The 25,556-nt window shown below is 38.3% G+C and overlaps 1 protein-coding gene across 1 annotated transcript in view; it reads right to left on the bottom strand.

Annotated features, from left to right (window-relative positions):
- Window positions 1–25,556, bottom strand: part of med12 (mediator complex subunit 12) — a 363,139-nt gene that overhangs the window by 275,870 nt on the left and 61,713 nt on the right. The window contains exons 22-34 of the mRNA XM_055643638.1: window positions 23,074–23,218; window positions 22,468–22,588; window positions 19,312–19,413; window positions 14,263–14,376; window positions 13,435–13,598; window positions 11,089–11,268; window positions 10,687–10,758; window positions 9,420–9,592; window positions 7,526–7,687; window positions 5,990–6,101; window positions 4,147–4,236; window positions 2,295–2,404; window positions 818–953 (exon numbers count right to left, since the gene is read on the bottom strand). Coding sequence (XP_055499613.1) covers window positions 818–953; window positions 2,295–2,404; window positions 4,147–4,236; window positions 5,990–6,101; window positions 7,526–7,687; window positions 9,420–9,592; window positions 10,687–10,758; window positions 11,089–11,268; window positions 13,435–13,598; window positions 14,263–14,376; window positions 19,312–19,413; window positions 22,468–22,588; window positions 23,074–23,218 — 1,681 coding nt within the window. The remainder of the gene's footprint in view (window positions 1–817; window positions 954–2,294; window positions 2,405–4,146; window positions 4,237–5,989; window positions 6,102–7,525; window positions 7,688–9,419; window positions 9,593–10,686; window positions 10,759–11,088; window positions 11,269–13,434; window positions 13,599–14,262; window positions 14,377–19,311; window positions 19,414–22,467; window positions 22,589–23,073; window positions 23,219–25,556) is intronic.

Genomic DNA, 25,556 nt, shown 5'->3' on the forward strand with positions numbered 1-25,556 from the left:
AACACTTGTAATGTTATAGAAATCTTAAATACTATAATGAAATGGTAAATTGGAATCCGATACACTAAATAGCCGCCTGATCATGAATATTGCTCACAAAGGAGCATTTTCCAAGATCTCAAATCTTTTCACCATTTAGTTAACAGACATAAAATCAAAGTCTGCAAGCCTGTGATTTTGTGTCAAACTTTTCACTGGAAATGTCTGATCAAAATTAAAATGCAAACCATCCTCAAAAATTCAAAGTGTCTAAAATATTATGATTGTCATTTTTTGCGTTATCAACCATAACTTTCTTGATCATTTCAATCTCACAGGAGCAGATAAGGCTCTTTTATTCTGAGGCATCTTTAAAAAAAAAAGTTTTATAGTGCAAGTTTCCATCCACTTTTTTTGAAGTAAATGAGAAACTAAGGTGTTAAAAAGAGGGCCAGACAAGAAACATTGTAAAACTGTCATCCATGACTGAAAACGGTCTTTTGCAGCACTGTAAGCATCTGATGATATATTGCAGTATACATAAGATAGGAAACAGTATTAAAAAGAGCTGAATATATGAAATGAAAGCAGATCTACAGTGCAGATTTAACACAGCAAAGCAGAATTTTTGAATGCTGTGCATTACACAAAGTGACAACTGGAACAGATAGATAACATACTGGAGCAAAAGAGTTTGGGAATTAATTATTCTGCTGGATGTGATGACTGGAAATGAGACGGGAAAAGTTGACTGGCTTCCTACATCAACAACTGTCAGGTGATGTGGTGTCAAGAATCTCATCAAGATGTTCCAAAACACACAAGAACTAGACATTACCCTGAGTTTCTTTACGAGGTTCATGTAAGCTCTCTTGTTCTCTTCCATGCTGCCCTGTGAGATGCTGGACATATCCGCTGCCAGAGTCCCATTGACCAGCACACTGAGCATATCCAGGACTGTAGTGAACAGCTCACTGGAAAAGAAGAATTTTATTCTCAGAAGTATTTCACAGCAAAATACAGATACATTTTAGTGGGTCTCCATGACGCATTTTGTGTTGGTTGCACAGACAACAGGGGTTAAGAATCCTAGCCATTTTTTCACCTCGGAAATTTAAAATGCTAGGAATAATTGTAGCCTCTCCATCCAACTAATTGCAACTAAGTTCATAACTAGTCACATGTATAAATATGGTACGCACCCTAGTCCATGTGAGTGACCTGAAAATTTAATTCACTGACTTCTCAATGAAGCTCAAAACCAAATTTAGAATTGTATTGATAGATATTTGGCGAAGGCAGGAGAATGGGGTTAGGAGGGAGTGATTGATCAACCATGATTGAATATACCATGAAGATTATACTAAATATACAGAGTATACTGAATGGCCTAATTCTGCTCCTATTACTTATGACCTTATTACCCTATTCCTGCCACCTACTCTCAGAATTTGGCTGTACCAATACCGAAGTATTATTCTGTTTATTGGGAGTATAGCAAAATAGAGATGCAAGTCCATCAGCTTATCTAATATAATCGGGCAGATGATAAATTTGCATAGTTTTAATGAGAGCTTGGCTGGATCTTGGCTGGCTTTTATCTCAATTAGCTCCACATTTAGCTTGGAAAGCCTCTCTCACAGGCCCATATATTGCCATGAGAAAATCTTGACATCATCTAGAAACACTACAAATATCTTGCCACGATGCCCGATTTTGTTTGGCCTTTTCTGTCTCGTTGTTCAAGAATTCATAGCATACTAATGAAAATAACCTCATACCAATATTCTGCTACAATAAGAGTATTTGTCACTGCAGAAACAGGTTCAAGGTAAAACTGTTTCATTGCTGCAAGCAAATAGTTAGAAACAGGGTACACCTGCACCTCCAGAGTAGTAGCACTATTGGTTTTAGCTCTGAAAATTAAATCATATTCTAAATTATAATATACCACAATTCAATAAAATAAAGTAGTGATCCACTGTAGCTACTGATTACAAATACAATTATTATGTTAGTTAAGAATTAAATACTTGATATTAAACTTAAATTGCCAAACTACAACAGGTGATATATTGAAATGATAAAATCCATCAGCTTGTTGAATGTTTAAACTATACCATTAGTCAAGATAGTTAAAGATATCCGCACTGGAAAAGTAAACTAACCATTTAACTTTGAGACTAATTCTTCCTCATGTCAGTTGCACATTTACTCACTGCATGACAAACCCATACATGATCCATACACAATCACATTGGGTTATGTTCACAAGAAGATATCAACACTATGCAACATGTCATTAAAATGCTTACTTGTTTGACTGCATGTCAACTGTTCCACTGCTGATTATATCCAAGAGAAGGACAGCCCACTCGGTGGTCCCCTGCGTACTACGCTGGACAGTGTCGAACATCCCACCTACCTGAGGCAAATATCAAAAAAGGGGGGGGGGGGAAAGCATAAGTCAACTTTTGATAAAAACTCAAATCTAATTACAACCAAGTCAGAAATAAAAATAGATAACAAACACGGCAGCATCCATGAAGAAAAGGACAACACAGTTACTGTTTCAGATCAATGACCAGGCCAGGGCTGTAGAAGTAGACTATGTGGACTTCAGCAAGGCTTTTGATAAGTTTCCACATGGTAGGTTGCCTCGGAGGGCATGACTCTATGGGATCCAAGGTGTGGTAGCCAACCTGATACGGAATTGGCTAAATAGTGGGATGCAGTGGTTGATGGTGGAAGGTTCCTTTTTGGACTGGAGGTTTGAGACAAGTGGTGTGTCTTAGGGTTTGGTGCTGGGCCCATTGTTGCTATTTGTCATCTATCTCAACAAATTGGTTAGAAGGTTAGAAGACGATACTAAAATAGGGTGGTTTCAAAGATTTTTGAGGAGCAGAGGAATCTAGGAGTGTGAATACATAGTTCCCTGGAAGTATCGTCACAGGTCAATAGGTTGGTGTTGGCATCTCTTGTCATGCTGACCTTAGTTAAAGCTTTAATAGGAACCTGAGGAGCAACTTCTTCACACCATTGGTGCTGGATATACAGAACGTGCTGCCACAATAAACGGTTGGTGCATGCATAATAACATATAAAATATATTTGAACGGGTACATGGAGAGGAATGGTTTATAGGGATATGGACCAAATGCAGGCATATGTCACTAACTTGGTGTTCTTGGTCAGCGTGGACAAGTTTGATAAGAACATGTCTCCATGCTGTTTGACTCCAATTAGGAACTGGAAAAGTAGTTTTAAGACTGAAGAGAGGAAATTGCATTGAATAACAACTCTTCTCTCTCCTTCCACAACTGGTGCTTCTGTATCAACGGTCCAGACCTTTGCTTCAGTAACTAAGCCATTGCACGACTGTACCCTTGACTTGTTACAATGTCTGTATTTAAGTTATCAATAGTTAATAATTTAGATTCCAGTGACACCCCAAGAACTGACTTTGCCTATTATAATTGCAAATGATAGATCATACAATATGGACTACCCTAGAGGTGAAGAGTTAAGGTGAATATCTTGAATCAATGCAGCTAACATATTAGGGTTTTTTTAATGGACTTTTTACTGGTGATGGATGTGTGGGCTTAAGGATTTTTTCTTAATTCAATATCTTGTGTGGAACCAGAATATGCTCCACTTGGAGGCAACTGTTTACAGCCCATCACACATATATATTTTTTAACGCAATTGTTTTTTTTCGTTTGGGAATTCTTAACCTTTTTATCTCTCAAAAATAAATAAAATTGCTGCACTTAAAGTCGTGTTTTAAAGTAATGTTTGACAGAAAAGACTAATAATCTTGGCTCCGAATAATAACTCAAAAATTTAAAGACATTAAGTAATATATTAGCCCATCATTATAATCAACAAACACATACATATTGTGAACTCTGCACCTGCGTTTGCCTGGCTTCTAGGCAGGTGAACAGAGAAATTAAAAAATGGGTATTTTTCAATTTAATGGCCGTCTTTCCAGTAAATTACATAAATTTTACAAATAAGGTTACACGAAACAAAAAAAAAAAGAAAATTTAGTTTTAATGGAGACAATTGCCAATTGTGCATTCAGAAGAAAATGAACGAATAAGAACGATCTTCACCCAACATAAAATACATTTAATTATTTTATGCACAATCATTCCTTACAAGATTTAAACGGAGTTTCAAGGCTTCATGCATCATCTGTTTGGCTTTGCAGTCATCTTGGTACTGATCTTCACGCCAGTTTGTTACAATCTGAATAGAGTTAATAGGACAAATTATTGAATTAATTTGGTGGTTGCCAAAAAAACAGAGCTGACAAAAAATATTAGGGAACAATAGCATTTCATTTAGCAATTACAAAACCATGAAAAGAACATTTCATTTTGCTGTTTTGCCCTCTGCAGGCAATAGTTTGAAGCACATAAAATGGCTACATGGTTGAGGTATCTGATGCTTTTTGAAATTTGGCAAAGTTTTCAAAAAAGGGAATGCTTGAAAATCACCAAGAATAACACATTCATTTTCCAAAAAAGATACAATGTGCTGCAGTAACTCAGCAGGTCTTGTAGCATATCTGGAGAAGATGGATGTGGCATTGTGTTGGGACCCTTCTTTAGACGGATTGATTGAATTGAAAAATGCAGCATGGAAATAGGCCCTTTTGCCCGCAAATCCATGCTGACCATCAGTCACCCATACAATAGTTCCATGTTATCCCACTTTCCAGTTCATACCCGACACACGAGGAGCAATTAACAGAAGCTAATCAACCCACAAATCCTCTCATCCTTAGGTCGTGGGAGGAAGCCCGGAGCACATGGAGGAAACCCACTCAATCACAGGGCAAAAGTGCAAACTCCACAAATACAGCACTCAAGGCCAGGATGATTATGGTGAGGGTGGGGAGAGAAACTTGCAAGACAGGTGGGGTAGCACAAAGCCTGGCGACTGAGAGGTGGCTATAGGTTCTCCAACACCATACAGATGTGCACAGGGATGAGTAAAATATGAGTAAAAAATATGAGTATTCATCAAAATTGGACTGTAGCCATTGAGTCAGCACTCCCCTCTGCAACTTAATCCTCGACTTCCTGACCACAATCAGTGAGGATAGGTGACAAATCATACTCTATCATGGGGTGGGAGATTGCAACCTCACGTGGTCTGCCCTGTTTCAATGAATGCAATCAACCTGGAGTGCACAATCAAATAAGATCATATAGAACAAGTTGTCCTACAACTTTAGGCTGTGCACGCCATACGCAAGAAGAAGTTACTCTATCATAATCCTCAACACTGGTGCTCCACAAGGATGTGGCCCAGACCTCTGGTCTACCTCATTAAAGACCAAATTTTCTTTAATCTGACTTTACTTAGCACCATATGTGGAATAAGTTGTCAGAGGCAGGTACAATGCTGACATTTAAAAAACACTTGGATGAACACATGTAGAGAAAAGGTTTGGATGGATACGGGTCAGGCACAGGCCAGCGGGACAAGGTTGGTTGGGCATCAGGATGGACAAATTGGGCCGAATGGCCCAATATTTCTATATTTCCAAGCCATATATTTCTATGACCAAGTTATTTTCACACGGAAGCTATGGATTTTCACATGGATCGCTGACAAATGATTTTAAGGGTAAAAAAAAGAATTCGTAACCAACTTGCTATTTGGGACTCAACAGGATGATTGTGGGTAGCAATCTTACTTCCAGAAACCAAAGAGCACATTCCAGTTTAGGGCTAAAGAACACGCTTGAATGATATTGGAATGTTTGTTATTCTGAGTGATGACAAATGAGATATTAAATCAAAATACTGCTTGCCTGCTTAAATTGATAGCTAAGTTTTCATGGAGGAGGAAGTATTGAACATTGTATATTGACATCATATGGATGAAATTTATGTCATAGAAAAAAATGAAAGACACAAGTTGTATTACTTCACTAAACATTGAAACAAATTTACAGATTCACAACCAAATAATGTTAAAAGTCAATTACCTGTTGGACCTGGCTGTAAAGAGAGGTGAGAAGTCCCTCTCTTTGTTCATCCTGCCCCTTAAGGCATGTCAAAACCAAAGAAAGAAATGGCTGCTGACTCAGCAAAGACATACTGCGAACAAAATTTAGACAAAATATATTATTGCCCACGAGTTGTCTTAAACTGCTGTAATCAGGTTAATTTAATCACACTAAACATAATAATTAAGCCCTGGTGATTCTTCTAATTACAGGCCATCGTAAAAAACCCAGACACACAGTGGACATTTTTTCTAAGTAATTTCACATGAAAAGAGTTAACTGCACTGTTTAAAAAAAGCCACTGTTTGAAAATAAAGAGAAAGGAAGTGAGGTGATAGTGATTAGGTGACAGGGTGATTGCAGGGTGAATGAAAAACAGGGCAATTGCAATGTTAAGAGACAGTAGAATATCAGAGAGAGCTCAACTCAGTGAGTATTTAAAAGCACATCTGCAATTTATAGGAGACAAATAGTTTTAAATCAGTGTTACCCCTCCAAAGAAAGAGACAAGGAAACTAATGACAAGATAGAAATTTGGAGTAACATTTAAGCACGCATTCTGATGTTGACTTTGTGTACTTAAAATATTAGCTGTAGAAACAAAGAACTACAGATGCTGGTTATCATCTGATCAAATATCAGATGCCTGGTATCCAATGTAACAGTGGAAGGGAACCCTTGGTCACACTACAAACGAAGCAATGCTAAATTAAAAGACTGGTAGGTGAAGGGCTAGTTCACCATTGTACAAATAGGTTCATGATGATAAAATATCCTTTGTTAAATGCAGATTAACCACTTCTTTTCCCTAAAAGGAACATTGAAAAAAGAGTGAACATCTGTCAAAGTCATTCTAAACAAGGAAGGATAAATATCTGTGGGGAAGCGGGCCTTTGTGGAGGAAATAGAAGTGTTGGGCATTAATTTTGCCTATCATGATATGTGTAAACGAGCGTGCATTTGGGATATCAGCAGAATTAATTTGTTGGCTGCTGCGGTGCTGCAGGTGACTTTTCAAAACATTAACTAGAATTTTGCCACATTTAATCCCGGGCGAATACATGCTAGTTAACACATTTATGTCCATTTTGCAAATCCTATCTAGAGATGTGATGTCCAGGCCAGCAGCAGTGTCCTTTTCGAAACCATCAATAGCATTTAAAACCTTGTCTGCAGAAAATATTTTCAAAGAATATATTTATTAGCACAAGATAGGGTCAGGATAAATGTATTAATATTAGCTTGATTAAATAGAATGGTGAAACGAGAATTGGAATGCTTCTTCAGACCATCTATTCCTGGAGGACAAGGTACCTCTACCTTCTGTTATGAACAGTTCTTTGGAATGTAACCCTGCTGTAACCTGGGGAAGAGCAGCATAATGGGATGGACTGGTGGCTCATTAATGCTCAGAAACATATAGTGACTGAACACCAGAATAAATTGCAATGATGGAAAATTGGAAACAATACATTGTTGTTACTGCATAATAAAAAAGCTACAATACACACTTGCCTCTTCTGTTTTTGCCGATCCCGTTCTTTTCGTGAGGACGACCCAAGATGTTGTCCTTTCTCCAGTTCCTCACCAGCAGCTTTCAACACATGGCCTTGGACAGATGTTGGCAATTTTGCGATTAACGGTGCCACCAGCCAGACTCCTGTCCGCTCTGATGAGCTGTTTGTGAAAATGAAGGTGTATTAGAACAGAAAGTACAATGCACAAATATGGTCGCAATGTCCCTAGCTTTTATCAGTGATGAGGATAAAACATCTTTGCATTAAACCAAGTCCTATTAGCTATAAGGAGTACAGATTTGGCTAATCACAGCATTTGGCAAGCTCAACTAAGCATTAAATCTCTCTTCTCCATTAGAACAATCATTTTAAGTCGAGATATCTCTGAAATACAATGAGACTATAAATTGTTGCTGTAATCTCATTGTATTTTTAACATAAGACCACATCTGGAGTATTGTGTACAGTTTTGGTCTAATTTGAGGAAGGACATCCTTGTGATTGAGGCAGTGCAGTGTAGGTTCACGAGATTGATCCTTGGGATGGCGGGACTGTCATATGAGGAAAGATTGAAAAGACAAGGCTTGTATTCACTGGAGTTTAGAAGGATGAGGGGGATCTTATAGAAACATATAAAATTATAAAAGGACTGAACAAGCTAGATGCAGGAAAAAATTTCCCAATTTTGGGCGAGTCCAGAACCAGGGGCCACAGTCTTAGAATAAAGGGGAGGCCATTTAAGGCTGAGGTGAGAAAAAACGTTTTCACCCAGAGAGTTCTGAATTTGTGGAATTCCCTGCCACAGGGGGCAGTGGAGGCAAAATCACTGGATGGATTTAAGAGAGAGTTAGATAGAGCTCTAGGGGCTAGTGGAATATGGGGAGAAGGCAGGCATGGGTTATTGATTGGGGACGATCAGCCATGATCACAATGACTGTGATCATGGCTGACAATGAATGGCGGTGCTGGCTCGAAGGGCCGAATGGCCTCCTCCTGCACCTATTTTCTATGTTTTGTATGTTTCTATAATACAGTATTACAAATTGCTTTAACTGGATATTGCATCAGTGAAATCTTGTATCAAAGGTGGCATAATAAAAAAAGTTAAAATATAATCAGAGTATCAGGTTCATTCTCTCCCCATTAGGTGTTTGATTCAAGGTCAGAGTGTTAGGTGATGGTTTGCCCAGATTCTCTATGTTGCTAATTAATCTGCCAACCAGTTGCATAGAACCCAGGCAGAGCTTTCAGCATATTAAGGGTGAAAGAGACAGAGTTAACATTGGAGGTTGAAGACTTTTCATTAGAATTATTGAAAGTTAGAAAACAAGCACATTTTAAGTTGCACAAAAGGGGGTGGGGTTTAGAGACAAAGCAAATAAATGGTGGTGACCAAGAGACAGAATAATGCAAATGATAGCAGTAAGTGCATGGTGTTTAAGGCCTATAAAGTGCAGCTGGTCAGTTTGGAGGAGATGTAAAAAGAACAAGATGAAAGTAATAGAAGGAAGAATATTTAGAAAAACAATGCTGTAATTGAGTTACAGAACACTGCAGCAATTGGAAATTTGCAATTAAAAGAGGATGTTGAAAATATCCAGCGTGTTAGACAGCATCCAAGGGATGCTGAGGGAAATCAGTTCAAATTATGGGTAATGCCCTTAGATCGGAACTGGCTAGTTCAGATACACACTAGGAAGACTGGTTATCTGAAATTGAGGAATTCAATGTTATAGCAAGAGGGTTGTAAATTCTTCATCGGATTTGAAATTCTGATGAAAATTTCCTCTTTCACGTTGATGTACTGTTTTTACACTTTCAGAATTGACAGTCTACTTCGCACTTTGTTCCAAATTTCTAGTGCTCACATTTTTACGTCGATTTCAACTCACCTCAGCAGTGGTTTCATTTTGCTGGTGTTTCCATTTGTGTTGCTGGTGCCAGAGACAGGTAACCCCGAATTCACCGTTCCATTACTGTTCAGATTAGAGGAGTTCATTTCAGCTGATTTCTGGAATACTTCAATAGTGGCCTTAGCGATGTTTTCTAACAAGGAGTTCATCTCCTGAAATAAAGGACCAAACAACAGTAATGCATGCTTTTTTAATTATTATTTAACATACTTTAGGATACACCAAGTATAAAGTTACATAAGATTTTTGTAATCTTGAACCAGCTGGGTCCCTTCAATGGGATGCTAATGTAGGTTGGAGCAAAGCCTAAGGTCTTAAATTCAGATCAAGATAAAACACACGCTGGCTGAACCCTATCATAATCTCTATTTGCAGTTTAATGGGAAACAGGCTTGGTTGGATGCATTCGCAGAAATCAATAAGTGACAGATATTTTTTGCTCCAGAGATGGTGCCTGACCCACTGAATTACTCCAGCACATTGTGTCAATCTTAGATGTCAGGTTGACTCACCAACTCCAAACAAGTTCAAACATCGTAACAAAAAATCAGTCTGGAATCACATATGAAAGTTGAGGAGCCATGCAAAACGAATTTTGTGATAAGCAATATCACAATAGGATTACCAAAAGTATTGATAAACTGTCCTATTTCTGACCTATTTGAATAAAGAATTCTTTGAAATGCATTCAAAATTTCTCTTTTGTGAGCAGAAGATTGTTTGATGAAGATTTTGTAACTTTGTGGGCGCCAGAAACATGGCTGGTGAGGTCTGCTATATGATTTTGAATGAATGATACTTTATTATACAATAGGTTGTGTGCTAAACAAAGAATTTCACTGTACCTAGAAACATGTGACATTAAAGTATCATTGAATTGAATTGAATCTTAACTGCATCTCACACAACTCAAGGAATGTACTTCTCTTATATTACACTGATATTACATACAAGTAAAATGTTACAAAGTTTCTTGTCTTTGTGTGTTTTGGGCTTTGCTTTCAATTAATATTTTGGCAGAATTGCCAGTGTTATGTTTTCCCATTCACTCATACCAGGGGGCTGATGGGCCAAAATTAGATATAAGCACTTCTAGATCTTCTAGAAGGAAGAATAATGGCATCACTTTCTTTACTAACAGACACATACACACACACAGACCCTCTCTCGGTTATTGTTGTTGATTACAGCAGGCATATATATACAGACCTAGAAGGGAGTTCAAATTATAAATGTCTTTACTTACACTGGTGACACTCTGTTTAATCATAAGCTGCAGCTCCAGTGATGACTGTCTCATTGTCCACTGATCAAGATTCTAAAAGAAATAGAAAACTGAACAACTATTCAAGATTAAGAAACACATGATCTTGAAGTACAAGTAGAGAATGTTCTTGGGATAGATGTGAGAAAGTTATGTTCTTCCGTCTGGCTCATCTTTCGACCTACATTTGTACTTTTATTCATTTTACTATTATTGTCTTATCAGTATTAAACAACAAAGCTGTCATTAGTACAACTATTTTAAAATCTATGCACACCATTGTGCTACTACAGATGCCAACTAAACTAGGACACAGCTACCTATTGCTTATTCTATTTATTTGTGGCATGTAATTCTTTGTAAAAAATGTGCATCGTTTCTCACCTGCAAGATCCGTTTGATTCTCTGACGTTGTGGGTTGTCTCCTTCCTCACTGTCCAGTTGCCGATGTGGATAGCATATCAACTGCAAGAGTCGCTGAGCCTGCTTATTTGTTAGAACTGGATCCTGCAGAGCACTGCTATCCTCACACAAACTCTTTAGGCATCGCTCTCCCACCCACTCCTACAAAGAAACATAATGCTTTATTCAAATATGTATTGTACAATGATACTACTAGCAGAGTCAGGTTGTTTCTCTTTCCGTTAACAGGTTTTATGTTAAGACCACAGCAACAATTTATATTGATATAGCGGCAATGAAATGAAACATCCCAAGATGCTTCATAGAACGGTTCTCCATCAAAACTTAACGTTGAACAGAAAACTACCTCCCTCATGTCCCGAATTGGCTTCTATTTAAAATTACCCATCATATTTATTACATTTCCTCAAATGGTAGTATTTTTCACAATCTACCCATAGGATCGGCGAAAATGGACTTTCTGTACTTTTTTCATTATTGACTTCCTTCTATCTGTTGTTCTTAGCTGTGGACATTTCCATATTAAAGAAAAACGTCACCACATGCCCAGCTTGTCATGTAAAGCTTTATTTTGCACCGTGAGTGCTGTGTTGGATTCAGGAATGTTCATCAATTCTAGTAGCAGAATCAGGCCATTTGGTCCATAAAGTCTACACTAAAATAAAATTATGACATCTATCTTTCCATCTCAACCCCATTCTCCTGCCTTCACCCCATAACCCCTGACACCCATACTAATCAAGAATCTATCCTTGTTAATCACATGTGTGTCATATGTTAATCTATGACATAAAATAGAATATATTCTGATCATATATTGGGATCGACTGTCTATAAAACCCAATTGCTCAGAATCTTCATTCTTCTCTCCCCCTCTCTGGTGCACTATCCCTCCTATTCTCAACCCACTAGCTGCCTCTATTGCAGCGTTCTCTGTCATTACCTCCTCTTGACTCTCCACACATGTTCCACTCTCACACATCCAGGTTTAGCAAGATAATGGAAACACAGGGAACTGCAGATACTGGAATCTTGAGCAAAACACAAAGTGCTGGAGGAAATCAGTGAGTCAAGCAGCATCTGTGGAGGAAATGGATAGGTGATATTTCAAGTCAGGACCATTCTTCAGACTGTAGAAGATTCCCAACCAAAAACATACTGGTCCATTCCCTCAACAGATGCTGCCTGATCTGCTGAGTTCTTCTAGCAATTTGTGTTAAGCTAGATAATCTTCACCAAATGCCTTTATTTACTTCAAAGCATTGTCAACAGAATACCCAACAAACCAGCTTTTGGCCACTCATATATCTCATCTACGTGCTTGGTGCATCACAGTGCCAAGGCACAGATAGGCTCTATCTCACCACCTGTGATGTCGGACTAATTATCAAACATCCACTTCTGATTACATTGATATTTCCTTCAACTAAACATTAGAAAACTAAAACTCTCTTTCTATGCCATAAACTTCCATGAGGCACTGATTCTAGTTTCCTGGCTCACCAATGTCTTTGACTGAACAATGCCCATTCTAACTCCAAGATAGCTTCTGACCTGTACCTTCTCCCATCATAATGACCACCTATTCCCATCACAGCTTTAGCTCACTTGCTGCTGAAACTTTCGAAATTACTCTCCAAAGTTATCCCATCAAGCTCCCCGACTCTCACCCTCCCTAACCAGTCATCCATAATTCCAATATCCCAGATATGTCACAGGACAATCCTTTGCCTCAATGAACTATATGCATTCTTGGTCCCAGAATATATAAATTTTATGATCAACATCATTTATTTCAATCACTCCATTGCTTCACCATTTCCTACCCCTTTTACCTGCTGCAGCCTCACAAGCGATTAAGATTTGTATTCCACTAATATTGCCCTTTCATCGTCATTTACTTTCTTCATCCCATCACTGGCAGCTTAAACAGGGTTTTAGGCCTGACATCTTAAAATGTCATCTTTAAACATAGATATTTCATTACAATGTCTTCATTAATAGCTTTATCTTTGACAAAGTTCTTGATCATCCACCTTCTTTCATGCAATATCTCATTTTGTCTGAAGAAATCTGGTGAAATAACTCAAGGAAATGTGCCAAATTTATGTAATTTTCAACAGCTATAAGTAAATGCTTCAACTGGGAATTAACAAAACTTATTTAAATATTATCATTGCAGTTAGGAACAAAATATAGAAAATTCTGTTCAAAGGTGTTTGCATAAAAATTAAGCAGGTTAATTTCAATGAACACGCAGAGCTGCTGTTCCCAGTTTTAATATCTTGTTCTTAAATATTTCTTTACCTGCTGACAAATATTCTTCAACACGTATTTAGCATAAGCATCTAAACTGGCTGTTTCAATAGAAACAGCCCGACTGCCAGATTTTTTCACTCCTATATCATCCTCGGGGAGCTCCTCCATTCCACCAGAATGTGAGAATCCAGACCCTTTCAATTCAGCATCACCTGAAATGACAAGAGGAAGATTTTGCATTGAGAAGTCTCCGAAATTATCATCTATAAACACATTTAGTATGATCATTATATAGTTAGCCAAATGATTCTCTCTAGGCAGAGGGTTACATTACCAAGCCACTGCTCACTTTTTTCACCACCATCAGCCTTTCCTTTCTTACTTTAAGAACACTGGTGACAATTTTCAAGATCCTGCTCTACAGGTGATGCTTTGTATATAAAAGGCAACCTAGAGTAAAATCAATGTTTCCATTGAAATAATAGGGCAGAAAATGTTCTTAAATATTATTTTCTGAAAAGCTGTTTCCTTCATTCTAAGGTTTAAGTAAAATCTGAGTCTATTTCAAGCAAGTGTTTTTTTACAAATTTTCCTCTCATTCTGCAAGAATGAAGGTAGACTGACCAATATTACAATTAAAAAAAATTAAAATCAAAGATAACCATCCTACCAATACAGCTTTTAATTTTATATACATGTTGAAAAATTAGCACCAATCCATGCAAGTCTATTCATATTTCAGTCTAGAACACCATGAACTCACCAGTGCACTAAAAGAGAATGATTTATAAAATGAGAGTGTGAGAAAACACCAAAACAAGTGAAGCCGTTCCTGCTGTAAAAAAGTAATCTGCAGAAAAAATACTCTATACATACCCAACATGAAGATAGCTTTGAGGACAGCAAACACTGCTCCAACCACAATGCTGTTCTGTGATGCTGCTAGTAGATGTCTGTCGCATGATGAACGGATCCCCACTGTTGGTTTAGCTGGGGAATAAAGAACGCTACATCAGTGTGTTTAAGAGCTAGAAGGATTTCAACTATTGTTGCAGTGATACTCTTACGTGCTCTGCTCCGCCACTCATCACTCAAATCCTTCAAAAGAATACCAATATGCACCAATAGCTCCAGTAATGACATATCACCACTATGACATTGCAGAATATGTCAGTGCAAGGGTACGCCGTTTGTCATTTTTTCCAACAGGCTTCCTGTCAACTCAGCCGGGGCTTGACCTGTGAACTGATGCGCCTGGACCAGATGGTATACCCGGTCGGGTTTTAAAAACCTGTGCGGACCAACTGGCTGGATTTAAATATTCAACCTCTCACTTCTGAGGTCTGAGGTTCCCACCTGCTTTAAAAGGGCATCAATAATACCAGTGCCCAAGAAGAGCAAGGTGACGTGCCTCAATTACTATCGACCAGTGGCACTAACGTTTGTGGTGATGAAGTGCTTTGAGAGGCTGATCATGGCGCATATCAACTTATACCACAACAAGAACCTGGATCCACTGTAGTTCGCTTACCGCCACAACAGATCAACGGTGGATGCGATCTCACTGGTTCTCCACTCCGCTCTGGATCACTTGGACAACAAAAATTCTATCGCAGTCGCTGCCTCAAAAAGGCTGCCAACATCATCAAGGACCCACACCATCCTGGCCACACACTCATCTCTCCGCTGACATCAGGTAGAAGGTACAGGAGCCTGAAATCTGCAACATCCAGGTTCAGGAACAGCTTCTTCCCCACAGCCATCAGGCTATTAAACACAACTTCAAACAAACTCTGAACTGTAACAGCCTAATGCACTTTATCTGTTCATTTTTGTGTGTGTATATATATATATATATTCTATGGTATATAGACACACTGATCTGTTCTGTATTTATGCCTACAATATTCTGTTGTGCTGCAGCAAGCAAGAAATTCATTGTCCTATCCATGAACACAACAATAAACACTCTTGACTTGACCTGTAATGCTGAGCTTTTCATAAAGCTCAGTGTCCCAGTGGAATCTTCCAGTCCTAGCATCTATTGATGGTCAGTTGCCATTGACAATCTAAAAAAAGCAAGGTTAATAAATTGGTGTATCTGACCTGCACATTAATTTATTTTAATCATCAGACTAAGCTGTTCTATGCTCAAACCTGGGTTTAAATCCGAGAGTACTATTTTTACACATGGCCTTTGTTCCGCGTGTCTTATCATCAACTGTAAACTGGAACTTGCCTGGGGCCACTTTCTGGGAGATTGATCAGCTATGACCACATTGAAATCTTCAGTCAAATATTTGATAAACACAGTGGGAATCCGATGATCGCAGTGCTAGATTGGGGCACATTTTTTGAGGCATCCTTTTTGGTGCAATGTCAGCTATACATCGCATGCTTTTCAAAAAGGGGGGTGGCATGACAGGACTACAAAAAATGTATGTGAAATAATATGCGTGCAGCGCACATCATGAGCGGGGAGCTCGAAGTATCTTGCGGTCGGGGTCCAGTTGAAGGGACCTGGAAGCTCTGGGGTTTTAGATGCTCTCTGGTGCATTCCGAGCCTTATTTTGGAGCATTTCTGCACCAAATGGATGACCAATATTTCAGAAATAATTTTAGTTGAGTCAAGAGTAATGAGTGGGTGGAATGGTATGATTGGGATCATTGTTACATACTTTCTTTAAATCAAGAATTGAAGTTGTCCTTGTTTTAATAATCAAGTTGTACTGTTGTAAAATGTTATGTAAAATGTTATAAAGGAGCATGCAAAAACTGCAAATAAGATACTGTAAGTTTTTGCAGTAAAGAAAACCCTTTTTTTTTTAGAAAATGTTTTGTGTTTTGATTTGATTGCCTGTTGCTGTTAGACTGTGTTAGTGTGTGCAGTGCATCTTTAATGATCCTCCTGACCTAAAAATCACATCACATCAATTTCACCATGGAATAGTGATGTGAATACAACATTTAGTTCGACTTCAATTTCCATCATGAAAATTGAAGTAAAACTAAATGGTGCATTTACATTACTATGATCGCTTTCAAACTAACCTATTTTACTGTCATACTATTACAACAAATTCTAGTTCCATGACATAAACAAGATCACAAATTACATTTTAAATTCTCAAATACAATGCGATGGTGAATAATTGCAGAGCTGCCAAGTTTCACCGAGCATTTCCGTATTTTGAAGGCTGAAATCAGTATTTTGTTGGGGAAATCAGTATTTCTCACATAAATGCAATAGAACGTACAAGACAGAAACCGGATTTTTGAAAATCAGTATTTTCTATGCAGCCTTATGAATTGTCAAATATCAGTATGGAATACTGAAAATCAGTACTGCTGAACTGTGAAATCAATTTTGAAATTTGAATTTATAATTCTTGATTTTGATTCAATATCATATCTTATCCTACGTACTGTGTGTGTGTGTGTGTGTGTGTGTGTGTGTGTGTGTGTGTGTGTGTGTGTGTGTGTGTGTGTGTGTGTGTGTGTGTGTGTGTGTGTGTGTGTGTGTGTCTCTCTCTCTCTCTCTCCCCCACCCCCCCCAACAGGTCCCACTTGGTCTAGTAACTATTAAAACTCTGATCGTGTTTGTGTTTGTAATCATATTTTCTCAAAAAATCTACGCGGTAATGGTAAAATGTTTGCATATTCCGCTAGAGAATATTCCCGTAGAGTCCAAAATCGCATTATCTGAAAATTTCATGCATTATTTCTCGAGTTATTAATGAAAATCTTCCGAAATCTGACAAACTTTGAAGTCTGCGCCATCTTGCCCTGAGAGTCATCACCTCTCCCACCCCGCCCCCCGCCTCTCCCCCTCTTCCTCTCCCCCCTTCTCTTCACTCCCCTCCCACTCCTCCCCTTGCCCCCTCATCTCCCCTGGCCTCCCTCCTCTCTCCCCCCCCTCCTCTTCCCCCCCCCCCCCCCCCCAGTTGCCACGCCAGCAGCGCCCCGAGAAGCAGCACCAAGGAGCCGCTCAAGCGGCAGGTTGGTGAAGGCGGATTGTGACGCCTGCACTCTGACCTCAGCTGCCGCTTCTCCCGAGCCAGCTCGGGCTTAGACAGTTTCTTCGAACACTGCGGACTCGAGCCCAAGATGATCGAGAACCTGGCCAGGGAGAAGTTTGCCGCCGACGCCACCTTGCCCTCAAGTTTCGCAGCAGATGCCCAGACAGCGAGCCATCCGGTGCAGCAGCAGCGATAGCTGCAACGGGCCACCCCAGGGGAAGAACAAGCCTCTGCCCTCTCGGTCATCGAGCGCAACGCCAGGGTCATCTAATGGCTGTACGAATGCAAGAGGGCCAAGTAGCCCAACGGCAAGGCTCCCTCTGTCCTGGTGTAGAATAAAAAAAATATTGCGCCCAAATTAATTAATTTTTTTCCCTCTGGATTTTTTTTTACTCTGGAAAAAAAGTGGGGTGCGAACGCACCCATCGCACTTCCACTTCAGACGGCCATGCATTGGATTTAATTTGACACGTTGCTTGTCGCCTTTCAAGATTTTCACAGAACAACAAACCTTGGTTTCATTCTCGCATGTCCCATTAAATTAGATTAGGTCAGCACTTCACGTACTGGGAAAGTCACCTCAGCCATTTACCATGTTTACATAAGCAGTGATTTCCCTCTGGCTTCCATTTCTCATTGCAAACACATCAGATTTACTCCACATGTATAGCAATTATATTCAATAATGATCTTTGGATGACCAGGAACCATTTTAACTTTAATTTTAAGACCAAAGAAAACAGCTTGACTGGAGTTTAAAAAAAAAAACTTAACCAGAAACGCAAACCTGGAATTTAAACCATTCCATTGTCACTTCTTCTTTTTCTTGCATATTGCATGCACAGCCTAACATTGTAGGACAACTTGTTCTATTTGATCGCATTCGTCGAAACAGGGCGGACCACGTGAAGGTTACAATCTTCCACCCCCCCCCCCCCCCATTATCACTGATACTCCCGAACCAAATCTCTTGGACTTTGTATTATTTCAAATTTCCAATAACTACAATTTTGCTTTTCAACCAGTTATTTCACCATCATTCCCTATTGGCTTAGATTGGAAATTCAATGTTAAAGACTGGGTTGTTTTGTCAATGAACTCCCACATCCTACAAGCCAAAATGACTATTTACTTCATTAGATGCCCCACAGTTTCTTCCAGTTACTAAGTCAGGATGGTGTCTCATTGATTATTGAGATTATTCAGGAGTCAAACACGTGCAGTTTGAAAGGCCGGCACTGGTCAAGGACCAGTAAGCCAGAATGTTGAAAGGAACCTGCCAGTTGCTTGAACATCAGTTTGAACATCCCAGATAGACACAAAATGCTGGAGTCCAAAGAAGAGTTCTGACCCAAAACGTCACCTATTCTTTTTCTTCAGAGATGCTGCCTGACCCTCCGAGTTACTCTAGCATTTTGTGTCTATCTTCTTTCTGACACAGTTTGAACTTCCCACTGATAATTAAAGAATTTGATACAAAGACCTAATGTCAGTACAAATTTTAATTTCAACAGTCTAATCCCAAATCAATATGAATATTGAGATGGCCTCCCCAAGCGATAAACACCCACCGACAGGAATCACGTATTCACTGGCACTGTCCAATATTTACAAACAGCTATCATGGTTACAAAACTGATTGCTCCAGTTTACAAAGTTAAAGGATAAAAGTGAAACGGTTAAAATAAAATATGTAGATTGCCTCTCCCAAATGCTTGTTCCCTCATTTAGTGCTTACAAGTTGTTTACATAGCATTGAACAGCTCCTTCTGAACCAAAAAAATGTTTTGAACCACCTACATGAAATGTGTTGAATTAAAATCTTTGTGGATAGAATATATTAATATCTTCTCACTAAACAGAAACAATGGCTCAGGCATTTTCACTGTATAAATGCATCACTTACTGCTGTCTTGGTGACAAGGGTTTAGTTGTGGTGTCCTAAACAAATGGAGGAGGATTCGGCATGTTAGGCGAGCACCTGGTTCGGAATCTTGCTCACTACATGCTGAAAGACAAATGACAAATGGAAACATGGTCACTACTTTGTAAAATGCAGCAACAAAGTATAGACTTAAATTACAATTGTCTCTCAGAATAATTTAAGAGAGAAAGACAATGCTGGAAACATTCTGAAGTTCAGCTGAAGAATGAAAGTCTGTTAATATTACATGTCAGTCAACTGCCAATGGTTAAATTACTTTATTCCATGTGAAATTCCTTTTCGTTTGATTAAATTGAATTTAATGTTTTTGATTTGGACTAGTAAACTAGGTGATAAAAAATTGTATTCACACAGTAAATTGTTATATTATGAGAATGTTCTGTACCAATTCATGGTGTACTTCTGTGATATGCATGTTAGAGAGTAATTGTGGCACTGTGGCACTAAGACAAGCTACCAGAAAATATGTGCCTATGGATCCTAGGTCTTGGTTTAACATTTCATCTGCAGAGAACAATACAGCATTCTCTTCAGTACAGCTTTGCACCATTTGCAAATTGTTTGTTTTATCTCCACCTTTACTACTGCTCATTTTAACAGCATGTATGAGTCATTTCCAAGGACGTTCTTTTATTCAACACCGCCTGCCTAAGATCACAATAATGCATAGGTTAAAAGGAAATAAATGTGTATTTACTGTGCAACTTTCATTAACCACGCTCTTATGATTCATCAGAAGTTTCGCAAGAGAAAACATTTTGCAGGATGTTGCTTAATTACAGTTACGTTTTTTCTTCTAATTTCTGCTTTTAATTAAAGTTCATAACATTTATTTGGTCTGTAAATTATATTTAACCATCCCTATGCTTTGAATCAAAATAGGACCTAGATGTAAAATCAAAAGTTGATGACAATTATGCAACCAATCAATATCTTACAATTATGCTGAAATAACCAGCCTTCAATTTGATTTAATTTGATCTACCATTAGAAATCTAGTTGTTTCAAGACTGCCAAGCTACATTCCACAAAGTGCATCATCTTAAAAAAAAATAGGGCAACATCATTCAGTACAAAGATACAGGTCACAAAACATCATTGTTCTGAAAATGACATTGCAAATTTCTTCTGGACAAAAAAAATGTTGCTAACTTGTTGAAAAATGAAGGATGAATAGAATGATGATCTTTAAGAGTAGTTCAAGTTGTGCTTCCTACAAAGGTTTGATAAAAAAGTAGACAGTAAAAGAAAGGGAAGAGATAATGCAAGCGCATTTTAGTGCCTGCAACAGGGTACATAAAATATAATGAAACTGAATCAAAAGCTTCCATAGGCATTTAAATAATGAACAGGTAGGCATTCCTTCGCAAATAATGAATATAATGAATAGAAGGAAGTAAAGGTAAAATTACAGCGACATTTGGTGTAATCATCCAAACATGCCAGAGGGCTGGAAGGTCGCGTCATTAGTCGTAAAATGAAGATGACTGCATCTTAATGATTGTAATTATCAATTACATTAAGGTTAAAATTAGTCATTTGGACAAACCTGTTTTATAGGGAGACTTGATTCAATAGAAGTGTTCAAATTCCAGAAGAGTCAAGAGAAAGTAATTGTACAGAATTGTTTAAAAGCAAGCCATGCTTAACTAGCTTCATTGAATTGTTGATAATAAGGAAGGGTTGAAGAAATTTTTGCAGTTTGAAGTATTTACGTAAGTTTCAAAGTGCCATGTAATAAGCATGTAAGAAAAAGCAAAGCTCACGTAATAAAATAGACAGGCAATGAATTCTGCTTTAGAGCTGGAGAAAGGCATGTGGTGATATTCACCAAGTCAACAATTGAATGACTATTCTTCATATATATTAGTCACCTGGTGTACAGGATATCATTTCAAAATCTATGGATGACAAAAAATTGTAAGAAAAATTGTGGTAAACTATGAGAAAATAGACAAATCGATGGAATGGGCTAGTTGAAAATTAAAGGACAGAAACATGACATACATTTTGGTAGGAAAATGTGGAAAGGTAATAAAATATCATGGGCAGAATTCTAAGTGCATACCTTTGCTCAGAAAAACCCTGAGTACATACATCTGCACAAATCTTTGCAGGTAGCAGGACCAATATAGAACATGACCAAAAAAGAATAGTGCCCTTGATTTATAAGCAAAAGTGTGATGTACAAAACCTCAATAAAAAATTGCCACATGTAGAATATTGCACCTAATTCTTATCTTCAATATATTTTGAGAATCCACCACTCCTTGAGAAGGGGCTAAAACGACTTAATGCACAAGTCCTGGGAATAATGGATTTCTAATGTTAAGGACAGACAGAAGAGTCCGAGACGGTTCTGCTTTTAAAAGAAAATGATTCAATAAAGATGGCTCAAATTGTAGAGAAAGGGTTTCTTCTCGTGGGAATCAAACAACAAACCAGCACAATGGCACATTGGTAGAGCTGCTGCTTCACAGCGCCAGAGACCCAGGTTCGATCCTGACCTCAGAAGTTTGCATGTTCTCTCTGTGACTGCGCGGGTTCTCCCTGGGTGCTCTGTTTTCCCCCCACATTCCAAGAACGTGCAGGTTGGAAGGTTAATTGATTTCTGTTAATTGCCCCAAGTGTATAGGGAGTGGATACGAAAGTGGGATAACATGGAACTAGAGTGAATGAGTAATTGATGGTCGGCATGAACTTGGTGGGCCGAAGGGCCTCTTTTCACACTGCATCTCTAAATTAAACTAAAGACAAATTTAGATGACTGTAGCATCATTTTTGGCTTTCTCATGTACAAATTGTCATGATCCAGAAAAACAACGGAATCAGATTTAATTGTTGCAAAAGGGAATTAGATAGATATTTGAGGGAGAAGACAAACAAAGGACTACAGAAAAAAAAGCTGAGGTATGGGATGGACCATTATTCCTTTTTCAATTTGTTGGTGAAGGCTTAATGGTTACATATCCTCATTCTGTTCTGTAACAATTCTATGTACATGAATAAAATAAAGCATAATGTAAAAAGGCGCATTCTTAATTCCATGCTTGAAATGAAAAGCGAAATTCAATACCGTTGCACCATAAAGAGTGGACCTGAAGTTGAGATAGTTACCTGCATTAAGGAGTGAGGGGATTGCCACACATCGAATCAAATCCTCCAACAGCAAGCATTGTCTAGCTATTAAAATAGCTATAAATGTTGCCAAAGAATCATGGAATGATAAATCGCTCACCTGCAAAAAATAGAACATTTGTAATTTAGAGACTATTAGAAGTTAAGCCATTTATTGCTAAGTGAATCAGAATGGCGGAACGGTTAACTTTCACCTCCTTAATCAGAAGGCCCAGGTCTTTCTTAGATTTATTTTTGGGATAATAACAGACAGATATGAAAGTGTATTACAACCAAACAAAACATGAAATTGGGGTTCATATTTCAATCTGTTTCATTTAAAAAATGCGCCATTTGTGAAAGTGACTATTAACCTGTCAAATTGTTAGAAAAACCCAAATGGTTCACTTATGAGTTTGCAAATTTAAACCGTTGCAAGTTTAAAATGAAGCAGCTCCAATGGACTCAATGTACTAAATTCAAGGTAGTAAAAGCATACATGCTCAGGTTGAATGTAAAAAACTGAATGTGGGTAGTTAACTGAACTAACAAATTTAACCAAATAGAACAAAACTTCAAAATCAGAATGATGGAAAAAATACTTACATCAACATTACAAAGAAGATCATTGAAGCCACAAGTTCCATTGTTGGATGAACAGCACAGTGCTTTGAGTACACCAAGCCACTCTGCACTGAGAGCCTTGCAATAGGCAGTTAGCTCCGCACACAAGATAGCAATATCATTCACACTAAATAAAAAAAGACAGGTGTACAACAATCTGCAAAGAGAATAATCAACCTAACTTCAAAGAATCAAGCATGCAGGATTATGTGTATTGTATTCATAGGACTCATGTTCATGAAGAACAATAAGTCATCCATCCTTTGTCTAAAAGTTCATAATTAATAATAAATCCCAAATAACAATAAAATGCTGGTACAAGAGGACGAGGTAGAGTTGTGATTTCAAGTGCACAATTCATCTGCCTCTGCCTCAGGATTGAATTCAGCCCAAATCATTGCTTAAAGCAGTGCTTCTTAAACTGGTGAATGGTTTCCCAAGGGTGAATTAAATTATTTTGGGGTGAATGAAACTAGAGGGGTGGAATGAAGGGTGAATGACTTAATTTATTCAGATACTAATATATTTGTTCTAAACTTAAAAAAGGCAATGCCATTAAAGTGGTTGGTAAGCTCTTATTGGTTTTAATGGCAGTGGAGTTGGAATTTTGCCATGTTTTTCTCTCTCTACCTATGGTTTTCTAATTTCAAAGTAGCAGGACATTTCCTAAATTTACTGTAATATAACCTTTTAAGGACGACCAGACGAGCTAGTGGGATCATAAATGTATAAATGGCAACCTTGGAGGAACGCCATAGGCAACTGATGAACTATAACTTTACTTTGTGTTGCCATTTTAGCTACTTTTCTGCTAAAACTAGAATTCTACATATATTTACTGTACTTCAATCTACCAGCACTTATTTGCATCAAGCACCATGAATTCTAGCTACATTTTGAGCTAGTTTTCCAAGAAAAAAACTGCAGGAATCAAAACCCAAAAGGCTAGGGTGGTGCTGAAGCCCAGTGTTTAGACATTGGAATGGAATTTTAACATTCTAATAGAATGATTTTCCAACTCCAGTGGTAATTAAACTTTTTTTTTCCACTCCTGGTTTTCTTTACATATGTTCAATAAGTTGAAAATAAACATTTAAGAAGTGAGTTAATTTATGTGTTTTCCTCATGTGACAAAATAAATTATATATAAAATTATACACAAAGGAGAATAAAGCTAAAATTAGCAAAAGACATAAGAACATTTAGTCATGGTGAAATAAATTTTGTGATTTAGACTCAAGGTCAAATTATACTGAAATAGTTTAAGAAGCACTGGCTTAAAGGACAGCACGTTGATGCAGCGGCAGTTGCTGCCTTAGTGCTTGCAGCACCAGAGACCTAGATTTGATCCTGACTTTGGGCGCTTATCTGTATGGAGTTTGTACGCTCTCCCCGTGAGTTTTCTCCAAGATCTCGGTTTCCTCCCACACTGCAAAGACCTACAGGTTTGTAGGTATAATTGGCTTGGTATAAGTGTACGTTTTCCCTAATGTGTGTCGGATAGTGTCACTGTGCGGAGATCGCTGGTCAGTGCAGACTCGGTGGGCCGAAGGGACTGTTTCCGCGCTGTATCTCTAAACTAAAAAAACTCTTTCAGCTGCATGAATGCTTATGTTAAATAAAAATGGCCTCACAATTAAACTGCATAATAGACCACAAGGATGGCTTAAAACAGGTTGAACACATCTCAAATTAAATAGACAAATTAGACATTTCTATATCGACATAATTGTTCTATTTCTGAAATGATTTACCTTGATAAGGACAGAACAGTTCCATACAATTAGAAATTCAAGCTATTTGGAAATTTGTATTTTGCGAAATCAAACTAGGGCAGAACCTTTGCAGTGAATGGTATGACCCTGAGGAGGCACAGTGGCGCAGTGGTAGAGTTGCTACCTTACAGCGCCAGAGATGTGGGTTCGATCCTGACTATGGGTGCTCTCTGTAAAGATATACAGGTTTGTAGGTTAATTGGCTTCTGTTAATTGTCCCTAGTGTGTTGGATAGTGCTAGTGTACGGGGTGATTGCTGGTTGGTATGGACTTGGTGAGCCGAAGGGCTTGTTCACACGCTGTATCTCCAAAGTATAGTCTAAAAGCAAAGGGATCGCATAGTTGCTCAAATTGGCATTTTTACAACCTAGCCTTCACAAGTCAAGGAATTGAGTATAGAAGTTGGGACATTATGCTACAGTTGGACAAGACATTGGTGAGGCTGCACTTGGGATATTGTATTCAGTTTTGGTAACCCTGCCATAAGTAAGATGCCATTAAGCTGGAAAGAATGCCGAGTAGATAAATGAAGGTGTGCCAGGTCTCGAGGACTTGAACTACACCGAGAGGTATGGCAGGCTAGGACTTTATTCCGTTAAGCGCAGGAAGCTTAACGATGACTTTGCAGAGTTGTATAAAATCACGAGGGGAATAAATAGGGTGAATGCACAGTGTCCTTTTCCCATGGTA

Source organism: Leucoraja erinacea, chromosome 12 (assembly GCF_028641065.1).
Source record: "Leucoraja erinacea ecotype New England chromosome 12, Leri_hhj_1, whole genome shotgun sequence".
Taxonomy (NCBI): domain Eukaryota; kingdom Metazoa; phylum Chordata; class Chondrichthyes; order Rajiformes; family Rajidae; genus Leucoraja; species Leucoraja erinaceus.